Below are 22,500 nucleotides of genomic sequence, written 5' to 3' on the forward strand. Positions count from 1 at the left end.
AGGGATGGGGAGAGAGAAATACACAGGAGAGTGTTGGAGAGATCACCCAGACACTGAGAGAGAGGGATGGGGAGAGAGAGAAATACACAGGAGAGTGTTGGAGAGATCACCCAGACACTGAGAGAGAGGGATGGGGAGAGAGAGAAATACACAGGAGAGTGTTGGAGAGATCACCCAGACACTGAGAGAGAGGGATGGGGGGAGAGAGAGAGTGTATTTCTATCTCTATCTCATCCTGGAATATCCGAGGCCTGAGGTCATCTGCCTTTGGCCTAAAGAGCAGGAACCTAGACTTCATCAAAGAAATCGGAAATACAGACATTGTCATCCTACAAGAAACATGGTATAGAGGAGACAGACCCACTGGTTGCCCACTTGGTTAGAGAGAGCTGGCAGTCAAATCCACCAAATTACCAGGTGTGAAACAGGGAAGGGGCGGCAGGGTAGCCTAGTGGTTAGAGCGTTGGGCTAGTAACCGGAAGGTTGCAAGTTCAAACCCCCGAGCTGACAAGGTACAAATCTGTCGTTCTGCTCCTGAACAGGCAGTTAATCCACTGTTCCTAGGCCGTCATTGTAAATAAGAATTTGTTCTTAACTGACTTGCCTAGTAAAATAAAGGTTAAAATTGTTTTTTTTAAAAGGGACTCAGGGGGTATGCTAATTTGGTATAGAGCAGACCCAACTCACTCCATTAAATTAATCAAAACAGGAACATTTTACATTTGGCTAGAAATTCAAAAGTAAATGATCTTAACAGAGAAAAATGTCCTCCTGTGTGCTACCTATACCCCTTTAATGAAGACAGCTTCTCCATCCTGAAGGGGGAAATCAATCATTTCCAGGCCCAGGGACATGTACTCGTCTGTGGTGACCTAAATGCCAGAACGGGACAAGAACCTGACACCCTCAGCACACAGTGGGACAAACACCTGCCTGGAGGTGACAGTATTCCCTCCCCAATATGCCCCCCTAGGCACAACTATGACAACATAACCAACAAAAATGGGTCACAACTCCTACAGCTCTGCCGCACGCTGGGTGTGTACATAGTCAATGGTAGGCATCGAGGGGACTCCTATGGTAGGAACACCTATAGCTCATCTCTTGGCAGAATTACTGTAGACTACTTTATCACTGACCTCAACACAGTCTCTCAGAGTGTTCAGTCAGCCCACTGACACAGCAAAAATCACAGCCTACTTGAACAGAGCAATACTCAATCATGAAGCATCAAAGCCAAAGGAACTGAGTAATATTAAGAAATGCTATAGATGGAAGGAATATAGTGTGGAAACCTACCAAAAAAACAATTAGGCAACAACACATTCAATCCCTTTTAGATAACTTCCTGGACAAAACGCTCCACTGTAATAGTGAAGGTGTAAACCTGGCAGTAGACAATCTTCACAGTATATTTGACCTCTCAGCTTCCTTATCAAATCTAAAAAATCTCAAATAGAAAACCGAAGAAAATGAACAACAATGACAAATGTTTTGATGAAGAATGCAAACATCTAAGAAAGAAATTGAGAAACCTGTCCAACCAAAAACCGAGACCCGGAAAACCTGAGTCTACGCCTTCACTATGGTGAATCACTAAAACGATACAGAAATACACTACGGGAAAAGGAGCAGCACGTCAGACATCAGCTCAATGTAATTGAAGAATCAATAGACTCTAACCACTTCTGGGAAAATTGGAAAACACTAAACAAACCAACACAAAGAATTATCTGTCCAAAATGGAAATGTATGGGTAAACCACTTCTCCAATATTCTGGAAGTCTAACCAGACACCTAGGTACTTATAGTTGTCCACATATTCTAGGTCAGAACCATCCAGGGCGGTGATGCTAGTCGGACGGGCGAGTGCGGGCAGCGAACGGTTGAAAAGCATGCATTTGGTTTTACTAGCGTTTAAAAGCAGTTGGAGGCCACGGAAGGAGTGTTGTATGGCATTGAAGCTCGTTCGGAGGTTAGTCAGCACAGTGTCTAAGGCAGGGCCAGAAGTATACAGAATGGTGTCGTCTGCGTAGAGGTGGATCAGGGAATCGCCCGCAGCAAGAGTGAGATCATTGATATATACAGAGAAAAGAGTCGGCCCGAGAATTGAACCCTGTGGTACCCCCATGGAGACTGCCAGAAGTCCGGACAACATGCCCTCCGATTTGACACACTGAACTCTATCTGCAAAGTAGTTGTTGAATCAGGCGAGGCAGTCATTAGAAAAACCAAGGTTATTGAGTCTGCTGATAAGAATACGGTGATTGACAGAGTCGAAAGCTTTGGCCAGGTCGATGAAGACGGCTGCACAGTACTGTCTTTTATCGATGGCGGTTATGATATCTTTTAGTACCTTGAGCATGGCTGAGGTGCACCCATGACCAGCTCGGAAACCGGATTGCACAGCGGAGAAAGTACAGTGGGATTCGAAATGGCCAGTGATCTGTTTATTAACTTTGCTTTCGAAGACTGTAGATAGGCAGGGTAGGATAAATCTAGGTCTGTAGCAGTTCGGGTCTAGGGCATCACCCCCTTTGAAGAGGGGGATGACCGCGGCAGCTTTCAAATCTTTAGGGATCTCGGACGATACGAAAAAGAGGTTGAACAGGCTGGCAATAGGGGTTGCAACAATGGGTGAAGATAGTTTTAGAAAGAGAGGGTCTGCTGTCTGGATTTGGGTGAAGGAGATGCTGGGGAGGCTTGGGCGAGTAGCTGCGGGGGGGTCATTGAGAAATGCTTATTGAAATTTATCAGTGGTGACCGTGTTACCTAGCCTCAGTGCAGTGGGCAGCTGGGAGGAGGTGCTCTTATTCTCCATGGACTTTACAGTGTCCCAAAACTTTTTGGAGTTCGAGCTACAGGATGTGTTCGAAAAAGCTAGCCTTTGCTTTCCTGACTGACTGCATGTATTGGTTCCAGACTTCCCTGAACAGTTGCATATTGCGGGGACTATTCAATGCTATTGCAGTCCTCCACAGATTGTTCTGGTCAAGGGCAGTTAGGTCTGGAGTGAACCAAGGCCTATATCTGTTCTTAGTTCTGCCTTTTTTGAACGGGGCATGCTTATCTAAGATGGTGAGGAAATTACTTTTAAAGAATGACAAGGCATCCTCGACTGATTGGATGAGGTCAATATCCTTCCAGGATACCCAGGCCAGGTCGATTAGAAAGGCCTGCTCGCAGAAGTGTTTTAGGGAGCGTTTGACAGTGATGAGGGGTGGCCGTTTGACCGCGGACCCATAGCAGATACAGGCAATGAGGCAGTGATCGCTGAGATCCTGATTGAAAACAGCGGAGGTGTATTTGGAGGGCAAGTTGGTCAGGATAATCTCTATGAGGGTGCCCATGTTTACTGATTTAGGGTTGTACCTGGTGGGTTCCTTGATGATTTGTGTGAGATTGAGGGCATCTAGCTTAGATTGTAGGACTGCCGAGGTGTTAAGCATATCCCAGTTTAGGTCACCTAACAGAATGAACTCTGGAGCTAAATCGGGGGTGATCAATTCACAAATGGTGTCCAGGGAACAGCTGGGAGCAGAGGGGGTCGATAGCAGGCGGCAACAGTGAGAGACTTATTCTGGACAGGTTAATTTTTTAAATTAGAAGTTCAAACTGTTTGGGTATAGACAGAACTTTGCAGGCTAACTCCTCCCCCTTTGGCAGTTCTATCTTGACGGAAAATGTTGTAGTTTGGTATGAAAATCTCAGAATTGTTGGTGGTCTTCCTAAGCCAGGATTCAGACACGGCAAGGACATCAGGGTTGGCGGAGTGTGCTAAAGCATTGAGTAAAATAAACTTAGGGAGGAGACTTCTGATGTTGACATGCATGAAACTGGGTTTACCTCCACATCACCCGAGGAACAGAGGAGGAGTAGGATGAAGGTACGGCTAAAGGCTATCAAAACTGGTCGCTGAGAGCGTTGGGGACAAAGAATAAAAGGAGCAGATTTCTGGGTGTGGTAGAATAGACATGTCTACATTAGGGCTCCTGCTAAAAAAACACATTAGAACATCAATCAAGGATTGTGTGTGTGTGTGTGTGTGTGTGTGTGTGTGTGTGTGTGTGTGTGTGTGTGTGTGTGTGTGTGTGTGTGTGTGTGCGCATATGTCTTGTGTGTGTGTTCCATGCCCCCTACCATCTTCCAGTGTGGTTGCGTTGATCTCAGAGCTGGAGGGGCCTGTGCCGGCCCTGTTGAAGGCCTGGACCACCACTCCATATTGGGCAAACTTCTTCAGGTTGTCCAGGGTGTACACCTCACTGTCCCCTGTAGCCTTCATCTCAACGATACTGTACTGGCCATTACTGCCTGGCCCGTTCTCACGGTAACCAATCTGGTAACCCCGGATCACCCCGTTCTGAAGCTCCTTCCTGGGGGCCTAGAGGGAGAGAGGGAGAAGAGAGGGATGAGAGAATGAAAGAGGATAAAAATTGACATTGATAGAGTTCTGTGGCGTGAACAGATATGTGATTCTAGGTTTTAATTTCAGACTGGGCCTCGACCTGTAAAGAGCATCTCATGTCATATTGCTATGGTGTTTGTAATAGTCTTGAATCTACAGGTGGTTTACCTTCCAGGTGACGCGGATGCTCTGCGAGGTCATAGGCTGGAGGAAAACCTCCATAGGAGGACCATCGGGCTCTGGCGGGAGGAAAAGAGAGATTGACTGCACTGAAAAGGATTGACTAAGATCATCTCGTCGATATCTGTTTGTGCGTATTTGTGTGTGTGCTTGCACAGTGCCTTCGGAAAATATTCAAACACCTCGACTTTTCCCACATTTTGTTGGCTTCTTCCATCTCCACAGAGGATTTCAATAGCTCTGTCAGAGTGACCATCGGGTTCTTGGGCACCTGCCTGACCAAGGCCCTTTCCCCCCCCCTAATTGCTCAGTTTGGCTGGGTGGCCAGCTCTAGGAAGAGTCTTGGTGGTTCCAAACTTCTTCCATTTAAGAATGAGGCCACTGTGTTTTTGGGGTCCTCCAATGATGCCGACATTGTTTGGTACCCTTCCCCAGATCTGTGCCTCAACACCATCCTGTTTCGGAGCTCTACAGACAATTCCTTCCACCTCATTGGCTGGGTTTTTGCTCTCACCGGTGTGTGCTTTTCCAAATCAAGTTGTAGAAGCATCACAAGGATGATCAATGGAAACTCAATGGAAACAGGAAGCACCTGAGCTCAATTTCGTGACTCATAGCAAAGGGTCTGAATACTTATGTAAATGAGGTATTTCTGTTTTATTTTCAATAAACTGGCAAAATTATCTAAAAACCTGTTTTCACTTTGTCCTTATGTGGTATTGTGTGTAGATTGCTGAGGGTTTTGTTTTATTTCATACATTTTAGAATACGGCTGCAACGTAACAAAATGTGGAACAAGTCAAAGGGTCTGAATACTTTGTGTGTGTGTGTGTGTGTGTGTGGTTGTGTTAGACTCACGCGCTTCCTCGGTGCTGATGGTGAGCTCCTTGCTGGCTTGACTGTGTCCGATCTTATTATAGGAGAACATGCGGATGCTGTAGACTTGGGCAGGGTGTAAATCCACGATGTTGGCCTGGTTATTGGTGGGAGAGATCTTACGGGTGGCATGCTTCAACTCCCATGGATCTGCGTGTGTTTATGAGTGTGTGTGTGTAAGTGAGTGAGTGAGTGAGTGAGTGAGTGAGTGAGTGAGTGAGTGAGTGAGTGAGTGTGTATATATATGTATGTATATGTGTATATATATATATGTATGTGTGTGTTTGTGTGAGTGTGTGTGCGCACAAAAGAGAGAAGATACATTAGTCGGTTATGGTATTGTTCTCGGTACCGAATAATAGTCAATCCCCAGTTTAACCCCTGCTGACCCCTGGCATACCGGTCTTGTTCTTGTACTCAATGTCGTAGCTGGTGATGATGCTGTTGCCGTCAAATCTCTGGGTCCAGCGCAGGTTCATACTCCGATCCTTCACCTCCCTCACCTCCAACTCTGGAGGGTCTGGGGGCTCTGAGGGAGAAAGAGGGAGAGAAAGAAAGAAAGGAAAGGAGAAAGATTTAAGGTAGAACCCTTTTTAGTTCCAGGTAGAATCATTTTGGGTTCCAGGTAGAACCCTCTGTAGAAAGGGTTCTAAATGGAACCAAATATTGTTCTGCCTGGAACCCAATAGGGTTCTCCAATGGGGACAGCCGAACAAACCTTTTAATTTCCAGATAGCACATTTGTTTTTAAGAGTGTAGAGGGAATAGAACATTAGCATAGTGTGAAAGAAAGCGATCCTGTACTGATTTTTGCTCTCTCCCGATTCACGTCTCAGTAAGCAGGTAGTTGTCTATTCACTAGGCACCAAACGGAAGAAAACGGACTGAAACAGGGATGATTACCTGAACTAGCATTTTCCATTGCAAAACGCTTTGATACGGTGTGCGCTAATGAATGTGACCCAAGCATTTCCATCTGGCTGATTGTCTGACCCACTGACCTTGCACAGTGAGCTGGATGAGTCCCCGTCCCTCTCCATAGGAGTTGATGGCATGGCAGGAGAAGAAGACCGAGTCACCACGTTCTGCTGGCTTCAGCTACACACAGAGACAGAGAGACAGAGAGAGAGACAGAGAGACAGAGAGAGAGAGAGAGAGCGAGAGAGAGAGAGAGAGAGAGAGAGAGAGAGCGAGAGAGCGAGACAGAGAGAGAGAGAGAGAGAGCGAGAGAGAGAGAGAGAGAGAGAGAGCGAGAGAGAGACAGAGAGAGAGAGAGAGACAGAGAGAGAGAGAGAGAGAGAGAGAGAGAGAGAGAGAGAGAGAGAGAGAGAGAGAGAGAGAGGTAGACTACGTAAAGCCACTTCCATACACAGCTCATCTGATCTCATATCCTCAGTTTGGTGTATCTGAATGGCGCGTGTGTTATCTGTGTGTGTGTGTGTGTGTTTCTGTGTCTGACTGTATGTGTGTGTGTGTGTGTGTGTGTGTGTGTATATGTCTACAGTATATATGTGTGTGACTTACCTTCAGCGTAGACAATACTTCGTCACTCTTCTCGTTGGGGCTGGTGGTGATGGCGTAGCGAGGGTTACGGTCGGGGTCGATGACCGTGTCACCACGCTCCCAACGGATGATGATAGGCCATTCCCCCCTCGCTGTGCAGTTCAGCTCCTTAATCTGGCCCTTAATGGCCATGGTGGTGTTGGGGTGCGACGTGATCATTGCTGGGACTGGAGAGAGAACGATGCAGGGAAGAATGAAGGTGGGATGGATGGCGGGAATGACAAGGGAAATAATGGGACAGGGTCCGACAGGGAAATACAGAGTTTTTCGTCATACATGAGTTTCCACCAAAATATAAGATTCAACTTTCGCACTAAGATCATTTTAGGGTTTATAATCCTCCTCATTAGGAAATGCGACTGAGAATGAGATTGAAACAGCGTAACCAAGTCTTGTGTCTGGACTTAGCCTTGGCTAGCAAGCTAGCCAACTTCTTTGGCCAATTAGCTTCAGCTGGCCAGTGTGTCACCATTGGTTTGACTTTGGATAGCCTATCTGTGGGGCTAGTTAGGGACTGTCAATATATATATATATTATTTGATCTATTTGATCAAGAAGGAAAATGATGTGTTGCATGAGATGACCTGGCCTCCACAATCACCTGACCTCAACCCAATTGAGATTGTTTGGGATGAGTTGGACCACAGAGTGAAGGAAAAGCAGCCAATAAGTGCTCCGCATATGTAAGAACTCCTTCAAGACTATTGGAAAAAGATTCCTTGTGAAGCTGGTTGAGAGAATGCCAAGAGTGTGCAAAGCTGTCATCAAGGCAAAGGGTGGCTACTTTGAAGAATCTATTTAGATTTGTTTAACTCTTTTTTGGTTACTTCATGATGTGTTTTGTCATAGTTTGTATGTCTTCACTATGATTCTACAATGTAGAATCATAGTAAAAATAAAGAAAAACCCTGGAATGAGTAGGTGCGTACAAACCTTTGACGGGTACTGTACATGCCTTCCTCTCTCATACTCAGTTTAGTGGGAACTGTGTGAATAAGCACCAGGAAGGATGCTCACTCTACCTATCCCCCTCTCCTCCTCTTCAATCACTCACATACCATCCTATTCAACTCCTCCCTTACTCCTCACACACACAATCGATCTGAGGAGAGCAACGCTGTTTTGTTTCCATCATTTATTCATCCCTCCCTCCCTCCCTCCTTTCCTCCCTCCGCCGAGCAAAACGGACAGAATTGAGGGAGGCAGGAGGAGAGGAAAGGTTCAATAAACAGCACTAACACTGCCTCAGAGTGAGGGCGACACGGAGACCGAGAGAGAGAGAGAGAGAGAGAGAGAGGGGGCGACACGGAGAGACCGAGAGAGAGAGAGAGAGAGAGAGAGAGAGAGAGAGAGTGACACCTACACAGCAAGTGAGCGAAGCAGAGGCGAGAGCTCGAGCAGAAACGAGTGAGAGCAAGATACAGTAAGGTAGTGAGTGAGAAGCATCTCAGCTGTCTGTCAAGTTGCTGCAGGAGGACAGTCTGCTATTTACAGCTCGACGCAGGTCAGAGGCTTCAGAGGCTAACGCACATGATAAGAGCACTTTATCAACACCGCGAGCGTTTCGCGACACCCGCAACAACATCCGCTAAACATGTGTATGTGACCAATACAATTTGATTTGATTTGATTTGATGAGCGCAAAGGTGTGTGTGTGTGTGTGTGTGTGTGTGTGTGTGTGTGTGTGTGTGTGTGTGTGTGTGTGTGTGTGTGTGTGTTTTAGATGTTGATGTAACTGAAGGCCAGTGCAGGGTCGACAGATTGATCGCAGATCATGATGAAAGACAAAGTGTTTATTGAAGACGGATCCCTAGAGTCACACAATCCATCTCTCTCTCCTGTTCTGTATTGTATCATCAGTATATCCATGGTCACTCGCTCTCTCTCTCTCTGTCAGTATAGCTAGCTATGGTAGTGCTATCAGAGTCGCCTCATTGCTTTGACACACTGAGGGACTCATGAGAGAGAGAGAGAGAGAGAGAGAGAGAGAGAGAGAGAGAGAGAGAGAGAGAGAGAGAGAGAGAGAGAGAGAGAGAGAGAACGCATATCCGTGGGAACAAATAGCAAAACCACAATCTCTATACCAGTAAGGTATGTTAAACCAGAGGAGTAACAATCCTTATTCTTTTATTAACTCCTATCAGCTAGTTTTCGCCATTTTCTTCGATTATGATATTAACTGTGTGTGGTTAGGTTGCAGTCAGACTCACTCTTGACCATGCATTTGCTGGTGTCAGAGCTCACTCAGTATGTGTGTGGTTGAGAGCATGTGGTCATGGTGTGTTTTTTGTGATTGTCACATAGACCCGATAGGTGCAGTGAAATGTGTTGTTCTACAGGGTCAGCCATACTAGTACAGCGATTGAGGGTTAAGTGCCTTCCTCAAGGTGACAATTACAGATCTTTCAACTTGTCGTCTCGGGTATTGGAACTAGCGACCTTTCATTTTACTGGCCCAACGCTCTAACCACTAGGGTAACTTTCGCCCTGGTGTGTGGATGAGAATGTGTACTCGTGGTCCGGGTTGCAGGTCAGACTCACTCTTGACGGTCAGGACCATGCTCTTGCTGATGTCGGAGCCCACCCCGTTGGAGGCCTGACACAGGTAGTAGCCCCGGTCCTCCTCCAGGACGTGACGAATCAGCAGGGAGCCGTTCCCCATGATCTGGATCCGACCGGTCAGAGGCACTGGGTGGTACTGCTGGGGGTTCCCTGTACCTAGCGAGGGGGTGGATTTCACTGATGATTGCAGTATGGTTATCAAGATCATAATCCACGATATTATAGTGGTTCTGTGTGACTCAGCTGGTAGACGCACTGACTGTTGTAAATCACTTTGGATCAACGTGTCTGCTAAATGGTATAGGACATCTGAACGGTTTTAGGCTGATATCAAACACGGCTAGATACACAGTAACGGCAAATGCTGTAAATCAACGGGTGAGGATGGGTACCTTTGGCGTGCTTCCACATGACTTTGGGAGGGGGGTATCCGTCCACGGAGCAGTTGAGGACCCCCGCCTTGCCGTAGATCCCATCCTGGTTATTGGGCTGGACCACAAACTGAGGAGGCACTGTAAGGAGGTGAGGGAGAAGATTAAACTTGGAGCCTGACGGTGGGACTGTCTGTCTGTCTGTCAACCGGCCCTGTCTCACCTGTGACAGTGAGCTGCCTCTCAGAGCTGACGGTGGCGGCGTCGTTGCTAGCGATGCAGGTGTAGTTGCCGTTGTGCTTGAGCGACACCTTGCCGATCTGCAGCGAGCTCATGTACTCCTTGGTCTCGATGTTGACGCCGGACGAGGGCGCGACCTCCTGGCCGTCCTTACGCCAGGTGATGTGGATGGGCATGTCGCCAGACGACACCACGCAGGCGATGTACATGAGCTTCCCAATGGAGGTGGGGGGGAAGTCAAAGGGTTGGATCAGAGGGGGCACTGAGAGACGGAAAACAGGAGGGAGGGAGAGATATAATAAGAGGAGAAAGAAAGCATGAGGAGGAGGAGGGAGGGGGTCAAAAAGGGAGAGAGAGAGAGAGAGAGAGAGAGAGAGAGAGAGAGAGAGAGAGAGAGAGAGAGAGAGAGAGAGAGAGAGAGAGAGAGAGAGAGAGAGAGAGAGAGAGAGAGAGAGAGAGAGAGAGAGATGGATGGATGGATAGATGGATGGATAGTTCATATTGAGTGATTCAGACTGGGTGGTGGGCTGGTTAGTAGTTGGTGGTGAGTGACCTTCCCTGTGATCTCCAGTCAGTCTAATCCTGGAACCCAGCGTCTCCCCGGCCCCCCAACCCTCTCCACTCCAGCCCATAATAGCTGCTCTAATTAGAGCCCATTCGGCAGAGGGAAGAATGGCGTTGCCATGGTGACCACAGTAGGAGTGGGGGGCAAGGAATGAGGTGGGGGGTGTGGGGGGCGTAGAGCTGAGACATCTGGGGGATTTAATTTGGGCCTCGTTAAAATTAATCTAATTAAATCAGAGAAATGACGAGATGCACACACACACACACACACACACACACACACACACACACACACACACACACACACACACACACCAGATGACACACCCTTCCGTCTTCCTATGGCAAGCACACATTGAACCTCATCAACACACTATAAAACAGGCAACACGCAAGCTGTGCGGTCTTGACCCTGTGCTCTGACGCACGCACACACACACACTCATATATCTGCACAATAGCACTCTTGCTTTGTGCAATTGCTGAGTGGTTGAGAGGCTGTAGCAGGCCGCTCCGGCCCGTAATCAGAGGTCATTAGAGGCTACGCGTGCGCTCTCTCGCTCTTTCACTATCTCACTTGCTCCTTCTCCCACAAATTCATTCAAACACAAAACTAACCCACTCACAAGCATACTCAAATGCACACACACACTTAGTGACGTATACCCCCCTTCTCCCAATACACAGCATCCAGTAACACAGACAGCCACAAGCGTGCAAAGAGGCTCTTGGACTAGAACTGGACACACAAATGAACGACTACCCCACCACACTTCCTGTAGAGTAAGTGACCCCTGACCTTTGACTTGGACGTAGACGGTCTGACTGATGAAGATCTGTGGTTGGATGAGCACGCTGCAGAGGTACGCCCCCTCGTCCAACACCTTCTGGACGTCACTTAGCTTCAGAGTACCATTCTCATACACCACCTGAGATCAAGATTAAGATTAAGTTTAAGATGAACATTAGAATTAATATTAAGATTCCCCGACCATGGGAATGCCAGCACTTTAACAGTTTACATTTATACAGGGTCCGCATCCCAAATGGCACGCAATTCCTAATATAGTACGCTACTTTTAACCAAAACCCAAATAACGACAACAATCACCTCTGCATCATGCTACATGTACACATAAATGGTCATATCTCAGATACAACGTGTCGGTTTCCCCAAACTGCGCTCTGTAGGGCTCTGGTCAAAAAGCACTACGAAGGGAAAAGAGTGCAGTTTGAGGACACAGACACGTTGTATCTGAGCTGTGACAATTTATTTGTACATGTAGCATGATGCTGAGGTGATTGTTGTCGTTAGTTGGGTTTTTTCTTGTTACTCTTGTTTGCGTTTGTGTACAAAATTGAGAAAATTGTGGAGAGAGGAAATGCGCCCACCTGACGATGGTTGTCGGGCAGCAGAAGCCCCTCCTTGTACCACTTGATTGAGTAGTAGGGATAGCCAATCACACGGCAGTTTATAAAGGTGTTCCTCCCAGCCACCGCCGTGATGTTACGCATATCCCTGATCCTGGGAGAACCTGAGAGAGAGAGAGAGATAGAGACAGAGAGACAGAGAGACAGAGAGAGAGAGAGAGAGAGAGAGAGAGAGAGAGAGAGAGAGAGAGAGAGAGAGAGAGAGAGAGAGAGAGAGAGAGAGAGAGAGAGAGAGAGAGAGAGAGAGAGAGAGAGAGAGAGAGAGAGAGAGAGAGAGAGAGAGAGAGAGAGAGAGAGGAGAGAGAGAGAGAGGGAGAGAGAGGGAGAGAGAGAGAGAGAGAGAGAGAGAGAGAGAGAGGAGAGAGAGAGGAAGAGAGAGAGGGAGAAAGAGAGACAGAGGTAGAGAAGAGAAGAGAAGAGAGAGGAGAGAGATATGGGGTAGTCAGAGGGTAGTGAAGAGAAGGAGGGGGAAAGAGGGAGATCATCAGATGAGGTTGTGGAGAAAAGGGAAGGAGGGAAAGAGGAGGGGAGGAAATGAGGGAGGGAGGATCGGGTGTATGAATGGATAGGGGGTTATAATGCCCTGTCCCATTTCATTCAAATCTGTTTGTGTGTGTGTCTGTGCGTGTGCGTGCACGTGCATGTAACTGTGCACGTGTCTATTTCCTGTGTTATGGTGAGAGTACAAACGTAATCATTGTAATACATTTCTGTTGCAATTTCCTGACTATCTTTGCACGTCCTACTGTAGGTGATTTTAGCTTCTAGATTCATTACAAATTCTAGTCTCGTCTGTGCCAGACGGCTTGAATACACCACAAGTTTGCATTTCTTGGAAAATTCTCAGCAACAAAAGAGTGATCAAATGAAGACCCTACATCTGTATCAACACAGGTTGAGTCCCTAATGGCAGTCTATAGGCTCTGGTCAAAAGTAGCACATTGTATAGGGAATAGGGTGCCAGTTGGATGCATCCACAGTCAGTTCGAGGATGACGGTTGGGGAGAATGGAAGAGGAAACACAATGCACGATGAGTGTGTTACCATGGGCAACAGGGCTGGAGGACCCAGAGAGGACCAATGGTGAGAGACGATGGGGACAGAGAGAGGACAGACAGGGGAGAAAGTGAGGTGTGATGCGTTCATCGGGAGAGCGCCGGGTTGATTTAGTACGAGTCCACTCTCTCTCTCTTTTTCTCTCACTCTTTCTCTCTACTTCTCCTCGCTCTCTTGCTCCCTCGGTGTGCGTTGGTCTTTGAAGTCACAGCTCTGACAAGTCGACCGCAGATGTATTATCCACCAGCTCTGTCACGCTGCTCCTTTCTCAGACACCGTCCCTCACACACTGTCTCACACGCCGTCTCTCACACACTCTCACTCACACATGAATTCAAATGTAATGCAAGTGTGTGTTTCTGTGTGTCTGCGTGAAAGTGCAGTTTGGTGGATGTTATTGCATTTGAGTGTATCGTCAGTAAGTCAATATTGAGTGTGTTCCTGTGGAGTGTAAGTGTGTGTATATGCAAGTGTGGGGGGGAGTACTTTTGTTTTAGTGTAAGTTACTGCGATTGAGTGTATCATCTGTCAGTGTGTATCAGTGTGTATGTGGATCAGTATGAGTGTGTGTTACTGCAAGCAGAGTGTGTGTTACTGCTGGGTTTGAGAGTCCCTGGCAACAACTCATTCTCACTCCATTGTAGCATTCTGGCATGTCTCCTTAGAGCAGACACACGTGTCATAACTGAGCGTCTTGCTGAAAGAGATGGGGAGAGAGAAAGGGAAGAAATGGAGAGAGAGGATGGAGAGGTGGAGAGGGATACGGCTCTGGCCAGCAGTGCCACTCCTCCTCCCTGTCGTCCCCGACGATCAACGAGGTGACATCACCAGGCCTGTCATCAATGCTCCCCATCACCTCTCTGACACATGCTCAGATGAGACTTGGCTCTCTTCTCCTCTTCTCACTCTCTCCTCTCCTCCGTTCTCCCTCTGATACGGCTCTGGCCATCAGTGCCACTCCTCCTCCCTGTTGTCCCCGGCGATCACCGCAGTGACAGTGACATCACCAGGCCTGTCATCAGTGCTCCCCATCACCTCTCTGACACAAGCTCAGATGAGACTTGGCTCTCCTCTCCTCCGTTCTCCCTCTGTTCCTCACCATCTGTCTCACCACCTCACCACCTCTCCACTTCCTCCTCTCTGCGTACCTCTCTTTTTCTGCATCTCTCTCTCTATGCCCTACTATCCTCCATCTACTCCCTCCATCTCACACTCTTTGTAACCCCCTATCTGTCAGTCTCTCTCTCTCTCTCTCTCTCTCTCTCTCTCTCTCTCTCTCTCTCTCTCTCTCTCTCTCTCTCTCTCTCTCTCTCTCTCTCTCTCTCTCTCTCTCTCTCTCTCTCTCTCTCTCTCTCTCTCTCTCTCTCTCTCTCTCTCTCTCTCTCTCTCTCTCTCTCTCTCTCTCTCTCTCTCTCTCTCTCTCTCTCTCTCTCTCTCTCTCTCTCTCTCTCTCAGACTGTGGCCGCCATGGTCGTCCCTCTGTCTCTTTCTTTCTTTCTGGAGGAATACCCTGTTCACTCTCCTGGCTTTGACACTCAAACTGTGTGTGTGTTGTGTGTGTGTAATAGAGAGAGTGTGAGAGTGAGTAGAGAGGGGGGAGGGACAGAGCGAGACAGTGACAGACAAACATATGGGCTGGAAGAACAAAGACTGATAGAGAACTGGCAAGAGTAGAAAAACAACAGATATTTGGAAAGAACAGATGATGGCATGGGGACAAACAAGTAGCACACACACACACACACACACACACACACACACACACACACACACACACACACACACACACACACACACACACACACACACACACACACACACACACAGAGAGAGAAAGCAAGGGAGAAGGAATGTAGAGAAGGGGGAGTGGAAAGGAGGGGTAAAGGTAAGGGGGTTTGGGAGGGCGGGTATTAGAACCCAATGGCTGATATTGAAAAGTAGACAGGCACCTCTTACGTTTATGCGCGCTTGGTACTCGGCGCTACCGGCCGAGTTGCGTGCGGCGCAGCGATACACCCCTCCGTCGCGGATCTCCGGGCTGCTGACGTTGACGTGGGACACGGTGGAGCCGTCCGACAGCGTGTACTGGCTGGCCCTCACCCGAGATGGGTCCCTGGCCACAGCCTCATCATCCAGAGTCCAGGTGATGGTGGGGGGAGGGGCACCTTTGGCAGCACACATGAGGGAGAAGGGTTCCCCCGGGACCACCACTCGCTCACTGAAGGAGGACACGATACGGGGCGTACCATCTGAGGAAGAAGGGATGGAGAGGGGGGAGAGATTAGAGGCTAGGTATGGGGTCATTTCTGATGAACGAACACGTGCGCACACACACACACACACACACACACACACACACACACACACACACACACACACACACACACACACACACACACACACACACACACACACACACACACACACACACACACACACACACACACACTTCTCAGCCTATGAGGTCGAGTTCTTGTAGATGGCAAAACACTGATAGGCGCACACACACGCACAACCCAAACCCACCCCTTTAACTCACACACACATTCCTTACCCTCCAGCAGTATGATGGAGAAGTCCTGTGCGGTCTGGCCCTTGCGGGTGGCGAAGCACTGGTAGGCTCCCGAATGTCTCTTCTGGGCAGCGGAGATGAACAGGGTCTCATTATGGGCCCCCTGGATGGAGAAGTGCAGGTCGGGGAGGACGGGTTCTGTGTTGCGGTACCAGGACAGGGTAAAGTGGGGAGAACCCTGCACGGAACACGACAGGATCACCGTGCTGCTGATGCCCGTCTTCAGGTTCTTAGGAGACAGAGTCACTCTCAACGGCTCTTTGGAGAGAAGGAGGGAAGGAGAGGGAGAGAGAGGGAGAGAGAGGGAGAGAGAGCGGAATGGATGGAGGGAGGGAGGTAGAGAGAGAGAGAGAAAGGGAAGGAGGGAAAAGGTGGTATAATTATTTTTAAAGTTAAATTACATAACTTCAGTTAGTAAATAAGTTAATGAAGTAGTTTTTCTCCCAAAAATTTAAGGGCAAGGGTACATCACTTAAAATATATTTTATAAGTACAATACAATGTTCTGGTACAAAATGGCTGCCGTTTGTTCATCACTCAGGTGAGTGCTGCAGTACAGTACAGAGGAGGCTAATGGGAGGCGCTATAAGAGGATCATTGTAATGACTGGAATGGAATAAACGGAACAGTACCAAACAAGCACACGGAAACAACGTCTTTGACACCATTCAAATTTATTCTATTACAGCCATTACAATGAACCCGTCCTCCTACAGCTCCTCCCACCAGCCTCCTCTGGTACAGTACATACTGGCAGTGGAGTCGGGGTACACCGGGGTACGCCCAGAGATGTGGTGAAAACCAACTACGCCGACAGAGATGGCCGCCTCGCTTCGCGTTCCTAGGAAACTATGCAGTATTTCGTTTTTTTACGTGTTATTTCTTACATTGGTACCCCAGGTCATCTTAGGTTTCATTACATACAGCCGGGAGCAACAACTGAATATAAGAGCAACGTCAACTCACCATCATCACGACTAGATATACGACTTTCCCGAAATGGATCCTGTGTTTTGCCCACCACCCAATGGATCGGATCCCAGCCGGCGAGCCTAAACAACGTCGCCGTAAAAGGGGCAAACGAAGCGATCTTCTGGTCAGGCTCTGGAGACGGGCACATCGCGCACCACTCCCTAACATACTACTCGCCAAAGTCCAGTCTCTTGACAACAAGGTTGATGAATTCCGAGCAAGGGTAGCATTCCAGAGAGACATTAGAGACTGTAACGTTCTTTGCTTCACGGAAACATGACTCACTCCAAAGATGCTATCCGGAGTCGGTGCAGCGAGCTGGTTTCTTCACGCATCGCGCCAACAGAAACAAGCATCTTTCTGGTAAGAAGAGGGGCGGGGGTGTATGCCTTATGATTAACGAGATGTGGTGTGATCATAACAACATACAGGAACTCAAGTCCTTCTGTTCACCTGACTTCTGTGGCACATATAAGGCCCTCCCCCGCCCTCCTTTCGGAAAAGCTGACCACGACTCCATTTTGTTGCTTCCAGCCTACAGACAGACACTAAAACAGGAATCTCCCACGCTCAGGTCTGTTCAACGCTGGTCCGACCAATCTGATTCCACGCTTTAAGACTGCTTCGATCATGTGGATTGGGATATGTTTCGCATTGCGTCCAACAACAACATTGACGAATACGCTGATTCGGTGAGCGAGTTCATTTGAAAGTGCATTGGCGATGTCGTACCCATAGCAACTATTAAAACATTCCCCAATCAGAAACCGTGGATTAATGGCAGCATTCGCTCGAAACTGAAAGCGAGAACCACTGCTTTTAATCAGGGCAAGGTGACCGGAAACATGATCGAATACAAACAGTGTAGCTATTCCCTCCGCAAGGCAATCAAACAAGCTAAGCGTCAATATAGTGACATAGTAGAGTCGCAATTCAACGGCTCAGACACAAGAGGTATGTGGCAGGGTCTACAGTCAATCACGGATTACAAAAAGAAAACCAGCCCCGTCGCGAACCAGGATGTCTTGCTCCCAGACAGACTAAATAACTTCTTTGCTTCGCTTTGAGGACAATACAGTGCCACTGACACAGCCCGCTACCAAAACCTGCGGACTCTCCTTCACTGCAGCCGACGTGAGTAAAACATTTAAGCGTGTTAACCCTCGCTGCAGGCCCAGACGGCATCCCCAGCCGCGTCCTCAGAGCATGCGCAGACCAGCTGGCTGGTGTGTTTATGGACATATTCAATCAATCCATATCCCAGTCGGCTGTCCCCTTATGCTTCAAGAGGGCCACCATTGTTCCTGTTCCCAAGAAAGCTAAGGTAACTGAGCTAAACGACTAACGCCCCGTAGCACTCACATCTGTCATTATGAAGTGCTTTGAGAGACTAGTCAAGGACCATATCACCTCCACCCTACCTGACACCCTAGACCCACTCCAATTCTCTTACTGCCCCAATAGGTCCACAGACGACGCAATCACAACCACACTGCACACTGCCCTAACCCATCTGGACAAGAGGAATACCTACGTGAGAATGCTGTTCATCGACAACAGCTCAGCATTTAACACCATAGTACCTTCCAAACTCATCATCAAGCTCGAGACCCTGGGTCTGGACCCTGCCCTGTGCTACTGGGTACTGGACTTCCTGACGGGCCGCCCCCAGGTGGTGAGAGTAGGTAACAACATTTCCAACCCGCTGATCCTCAACACTGGTGCTCCACAAAAGGGTGCGTTCTGAGCCCTCTCCTGTACTCCCTGTTCACCCACGACTGCGTGGCCATGCACGCCTCCAACTCAATCATCAAGTTTGCGGACGACAAACTACCTGCCCTCGAGGACACCTACACCACCCGATGTTACAGGAAGGCAATAAAGATCATCAAGGACAACAACCACCCTAGCCACTGCCTGTTCACCCCGCTATCATCCAGAAGGCGAGGTCAGTACAGGTGCATCAAAGCAGGGACCGAGAGACTGAAAAACAGCTTCTACCTCAAGGCCATCAGACTGTTAAACAGCCACCACTAACATTGAGTGGCTGCATACTGACTCAACTCCAGCCACTTTAATAATGGAAATTGATGTAAAAAATGTATCACTAGCCACTTTAAACAATGCCACTTAATATAATGTTTACATACCCTACATTACTCATCTCATATGTATATACTGTACTCTATATCATCTACTGCATCTTTATGTAATACATGTATCACTAGCCACTTTAAACTATGCCACTTTTATGTTTACATACCCTACATTACTCATCCCATATGTATATACTGTACTCGATACCATCTACTGCATCTTGCCTATGTCGTTCTGTACCATCACTCATTCATATATCTTTATGTACACATTCTTTGTCCCTTTACACTTGTGTGTATAAGGTAGCAGTTGAAGAATTGTTAGGTTAGATTACTCGTTGGTTACTACTGCATTGTCGGAACTCGCATTAACATCTGCTAGCCATGTGTATGTGACAAATAAAATGTGATTTGATTTGATAAATAATCCTCTCCCTTGACTGGACTATGTAGCCCGAGGTAGCGAGACGGAGAGGAGGGTACAGATGACCCCTGCAGAAAGATAGAGAGAATATCTCTTCAACTCTCTTCTCTCAAAACGGTTAAAAATCGTAGAGTTTGGGTGTGTAAGGTGGTCCACGTTTACTTGTCTGAGCGTAATGTGCACGTTCCATGTACCTGTGACTATGAGAGACCCAGAGAAACTGACAGAGAGGGAGCGAAAATGTCAATGAGCAATAAGGCAGCTGGTGTTATGTGCTGGGGACTGCTGTGTGTGTGTGTGTGTGTGTGTGTGTGTGTGTGTGTGTGTGTGTGTGTGTGTGTGTGTGTGTGTGTGTGTGTGTGTGTGTGTGTGTGTGTGTGTGTGTGTGTGTGTGTGTGTGTGTGTGTGTGTGTGTGTGTGTGTGTGTGTGCGTGCGTGTGTATGTGTGTGTGCGTAGTGTCCCACCTCCCCTGCCCTGTCAGGTAGGGTTTGTGTGAGTTCACCATGATGTGCCCTACGGCCAAACGGACCAACTTCCACTACCCTTACCCCCATCCTCACTCGTCCTCACCACTCTCCCCCCTCTCCCCTCAACATCACCATCCCATTTGTGTCTCTGTCTAGTCTCCCCAGATCTTTCGTCCCCCAAACAATACCCCCTCCTCCCCTCTCCTCCTCCACCCCTCTCCTCCTCCTCCCCTCTCCTCAGCTCCCAGTGACACACAGGGGAAGCTGCGCCTTCGGAACGCCCAGTGTTCCCTCCTGTCACCATGGCCACACTCGGCATGGGTTCCCGAGAGGACCGAAACGGAGCGGGCAGGAGGGGAGCGAGGTGTCCCTGGAGATCAAGATCAAACTCATCCCAGAGGTGGATTGTGGCGAGGTGACAGGGGGCAAGGACACAGCCAACAGAGCTTAAACGATCCGCTCATCTCTTCCCCTCATCCCGATCAATCCCTCTCTCTCCTGGTTTAAACACCTCTGTCGGGAGAGGGTGATGAGGCGTTTGGCCATGCTGGAGGAACGCAAAGGCTGAAGGTGCAACACTTTTCTACGTGTAAATGTGGTTGTATTCAGTCACGGGACGGAGCTACAGGATGATAGTGTTGTTGTATTACAATCTAGTCCCAGATGGCCAGGACACAACATCATCTTAGTATATTTCTCTGCGGTCCGATAGCACCAAACCTACACACTAGGCTTCTTCTGATACTGGATACACCTACGTAGTCCAAGGCACCAAACTGACCAATGAATAGTCAGCTAAAACTATTTTTTTTTTGGTTTTTAAAATGTCAAACGTTTTACAGTGACTGTGATATGTGGTTGTCTTACCTAGCGACCGTAAGATGAATGCACTAACTTTAAGTCGCTCCGGATAAGAACATTTGCTAAATGACTAAAAAGTCAAATGTCAATATTAATTTGTATTCTGTTAATATTGTGTGTGACTTGTGCATTAGGCCACTATGTGCAAAGCGACAAATCTACAGGCCTTCGTTCCAAACAACAAACTGTTCCGGTAACGTGGGGTGAACCAACCCAGGAACTAGTACAGGGACGTGTGACCTGTGACTCACCGATGACGTTGAGATGACCGGTCACCTCTTTAGAGCCGAAGCTGTTGGTGACCTCACAGATGTAGTTGCCGCTGTCGCCCAGACGCAGGTCGCTGACCGTCAGGCCCGTGAGACGGCGCGTCCATCGGGAGTCGGCGGGCAACGGGCGCCCGTCCTTCAGCCAGCGGATGGTGGGGTTGGGGTAGCCCGAGGCGATGCAGGGCAGCTCCACATTATGCCCCACCTGGACCTCTCCGGACTGGAAACTGTCCAACACTGAGGGGGTGGACTCCGTAGGGTCTGGGGGGGGGGGGGTAGAAATACTGATATTGATCATGCTGCTATTGACTCCAAGTAATATACTGCGAAGACATACTCAGGGAAAGGAAACAAAGATAAACATAACCCATGTACTGCAAAACAGTCTTGCACCAATAGACAAAAAGCACTTAACAAACACACACACACACACACACACACACACACACACACACACACACACACACACACACACACCAGTGGCGGTCGTTGCCGTTTAAGAGGGAGGACGATTTCAAGAAAACATGTATGAGCATGGCCTTATTTCTATTGCGGCATATTAGATGACTGTCATTCATATTCCATTCACCCAGTTCAATGTAACATTGATAGATTTAGGCTACTACATGATACTAACATGTTCTCTATACCCATCATGAGGTTGCTACAACCTAGCCTATGAATGAAAGTTTACAACATAGAGACAGATGAGACACATGGACAGACAGGGACACATTCAATAGCGCCTTGCACACTCTTGCCTGCATCTAGTTGATCTAGGGTGTAATTATTTGTCCAACAGTTGCAAACGAGAATTTATATTGGACAAATTCAGGTATGTTTATCCCCATTTCGTTCCGTTTGCTTCCACTTAAGAAAAGGTTTTCAACAGAATCGGCGGAATGAATACACCCTTGATCACAAGTAAACACAGTTCACTTTCATAGCAGCCACGCTGTATTCCTTCTCGCATCTATGTGCTCTCCTCCTCTCATCTTTTCCCTTCGCAAGTGGACTTACACAACACATCAGCTGTATGTGACCAAGCAAAAAAAAAATACTACACACTGCCTACATAATTTTTGCCATATTAGCTAATGTAACGTCATTGTCAACATAGCTAATAGAACTAACACATTTATAAACTCGCTACAATCATGCAGTACGTTTACAGTGTACAGCCAGTAAGCAGTTTATCACTTACACCGGTGGGCCCCGGTGGCAATACATTTGTAAAATCAAAAGCTTACCTTGACTTGGAAGAGCTCCAGTGTTGTGTTTGATAGTCATAGCAAGCTAGCTAACATAGTATCCCTCTGTTAGAGCAGTGTGTTTGAGTAGGTTAAACTAGCTAGCTGCATTTGCTAGCTAAGTAAGTGAAATGATCTCTCTCTCTTGCTTCTCCTTCATTTTGGAAGAAATGAATTGGTTCAAAACCTTTTCTCTCTTTGAGTCAAGTACTTACCACATTTTATGCACTGCAGTGCTAGCTAGCTGTAGCTTATGCCTTCAGTACTAGATTAATTATCTGATCCTTTAATTGGGTGGATAACATGTCAGTTCATGCTGCAAGAGCTCTGATAGGTTGCA

At 47.9% G+C, this 22,500-nt stretch overlaps 1 protein-coding gene across 8 annotated transcripts in view; it reads right to left on the reverse strand.

Moving 5' to 3' along the window:
• LOC118396818 (cell adhesion molecule DSCAML1-like) overlaps positions 1-22,500 on the reverse strand; it is a 147,949-nt gene that overhangs the window by 21,175 nt on the left and 104,274 nt on the right. For all 8 annotated transcript variants that reach the window (XM_052467327.1, XM_052467326.1, XM_052467325.1 and 5 more), the window contains 14 exons: positions 20,893-21,171; positions 15,803-16,078; positions 15,198-15,497; positions 12,154-12,296; positions 11,561-11,690; positions 10,181-10,459; positions 9,979-10,098; positions 9,566-9,742; positions 6,986-7,191; positions 6,463-6,559; positions 5,862-5,990; positions 5,444-5,611; positions 4,574-4,644; positions 4,141-4,381 (listed from right to left, as the gene is read on the reverse strand). In XM_052467327.1, the coding sequence (XP_052323287.1) occupies positions 4,141-4,381; positions 4,574-4,644; positions 5,444-5,611; positions 5,862-5,990; positions 6,463-6,559; positions 6,986-7,191; positions 9,566-9,742; positions 9,979-10,098; positions 10,181-10,459; positions 11,561-11,690; positions 12,154-12,296; positions 15,198-15,497; positions 15,803-16,078; positions 20,893-21,171 (2,616 nt within the window). The remainder of the gene's footprint in view (positions 1-4,140; positions 4,382-4,573; positions 4,645-5,443; positions 5,612-5,861; positions 5,991-6,462; positions 6,560-6,985; positions 7,192-9,565; positions 9,743-9,978; positions 10,099-10,180; positions 10,460-11,560; positions 11,691-12,153; positions 12,297-15,197; positions 15,498-15,802; positions 16,079-20,892; positions 21,172-22,500) is intronic.

Source organism: Oncorhynchus keta, chromosome 18, assembly GCF_023373465.1.
Source record: "Oncorhynchus keta strain PuntledgeMale-10-30-2019 chromosome 18, Oket_V2, whole genome shotgun sequence".
NCBI classification, from domain to species: domain Eukaryota; kingdom Metazoa; phylum Chordata; class Actinopteri; order Salmoniformes; family Salmonidae; genus Oncorhynchus; species Oncorhynchus keta.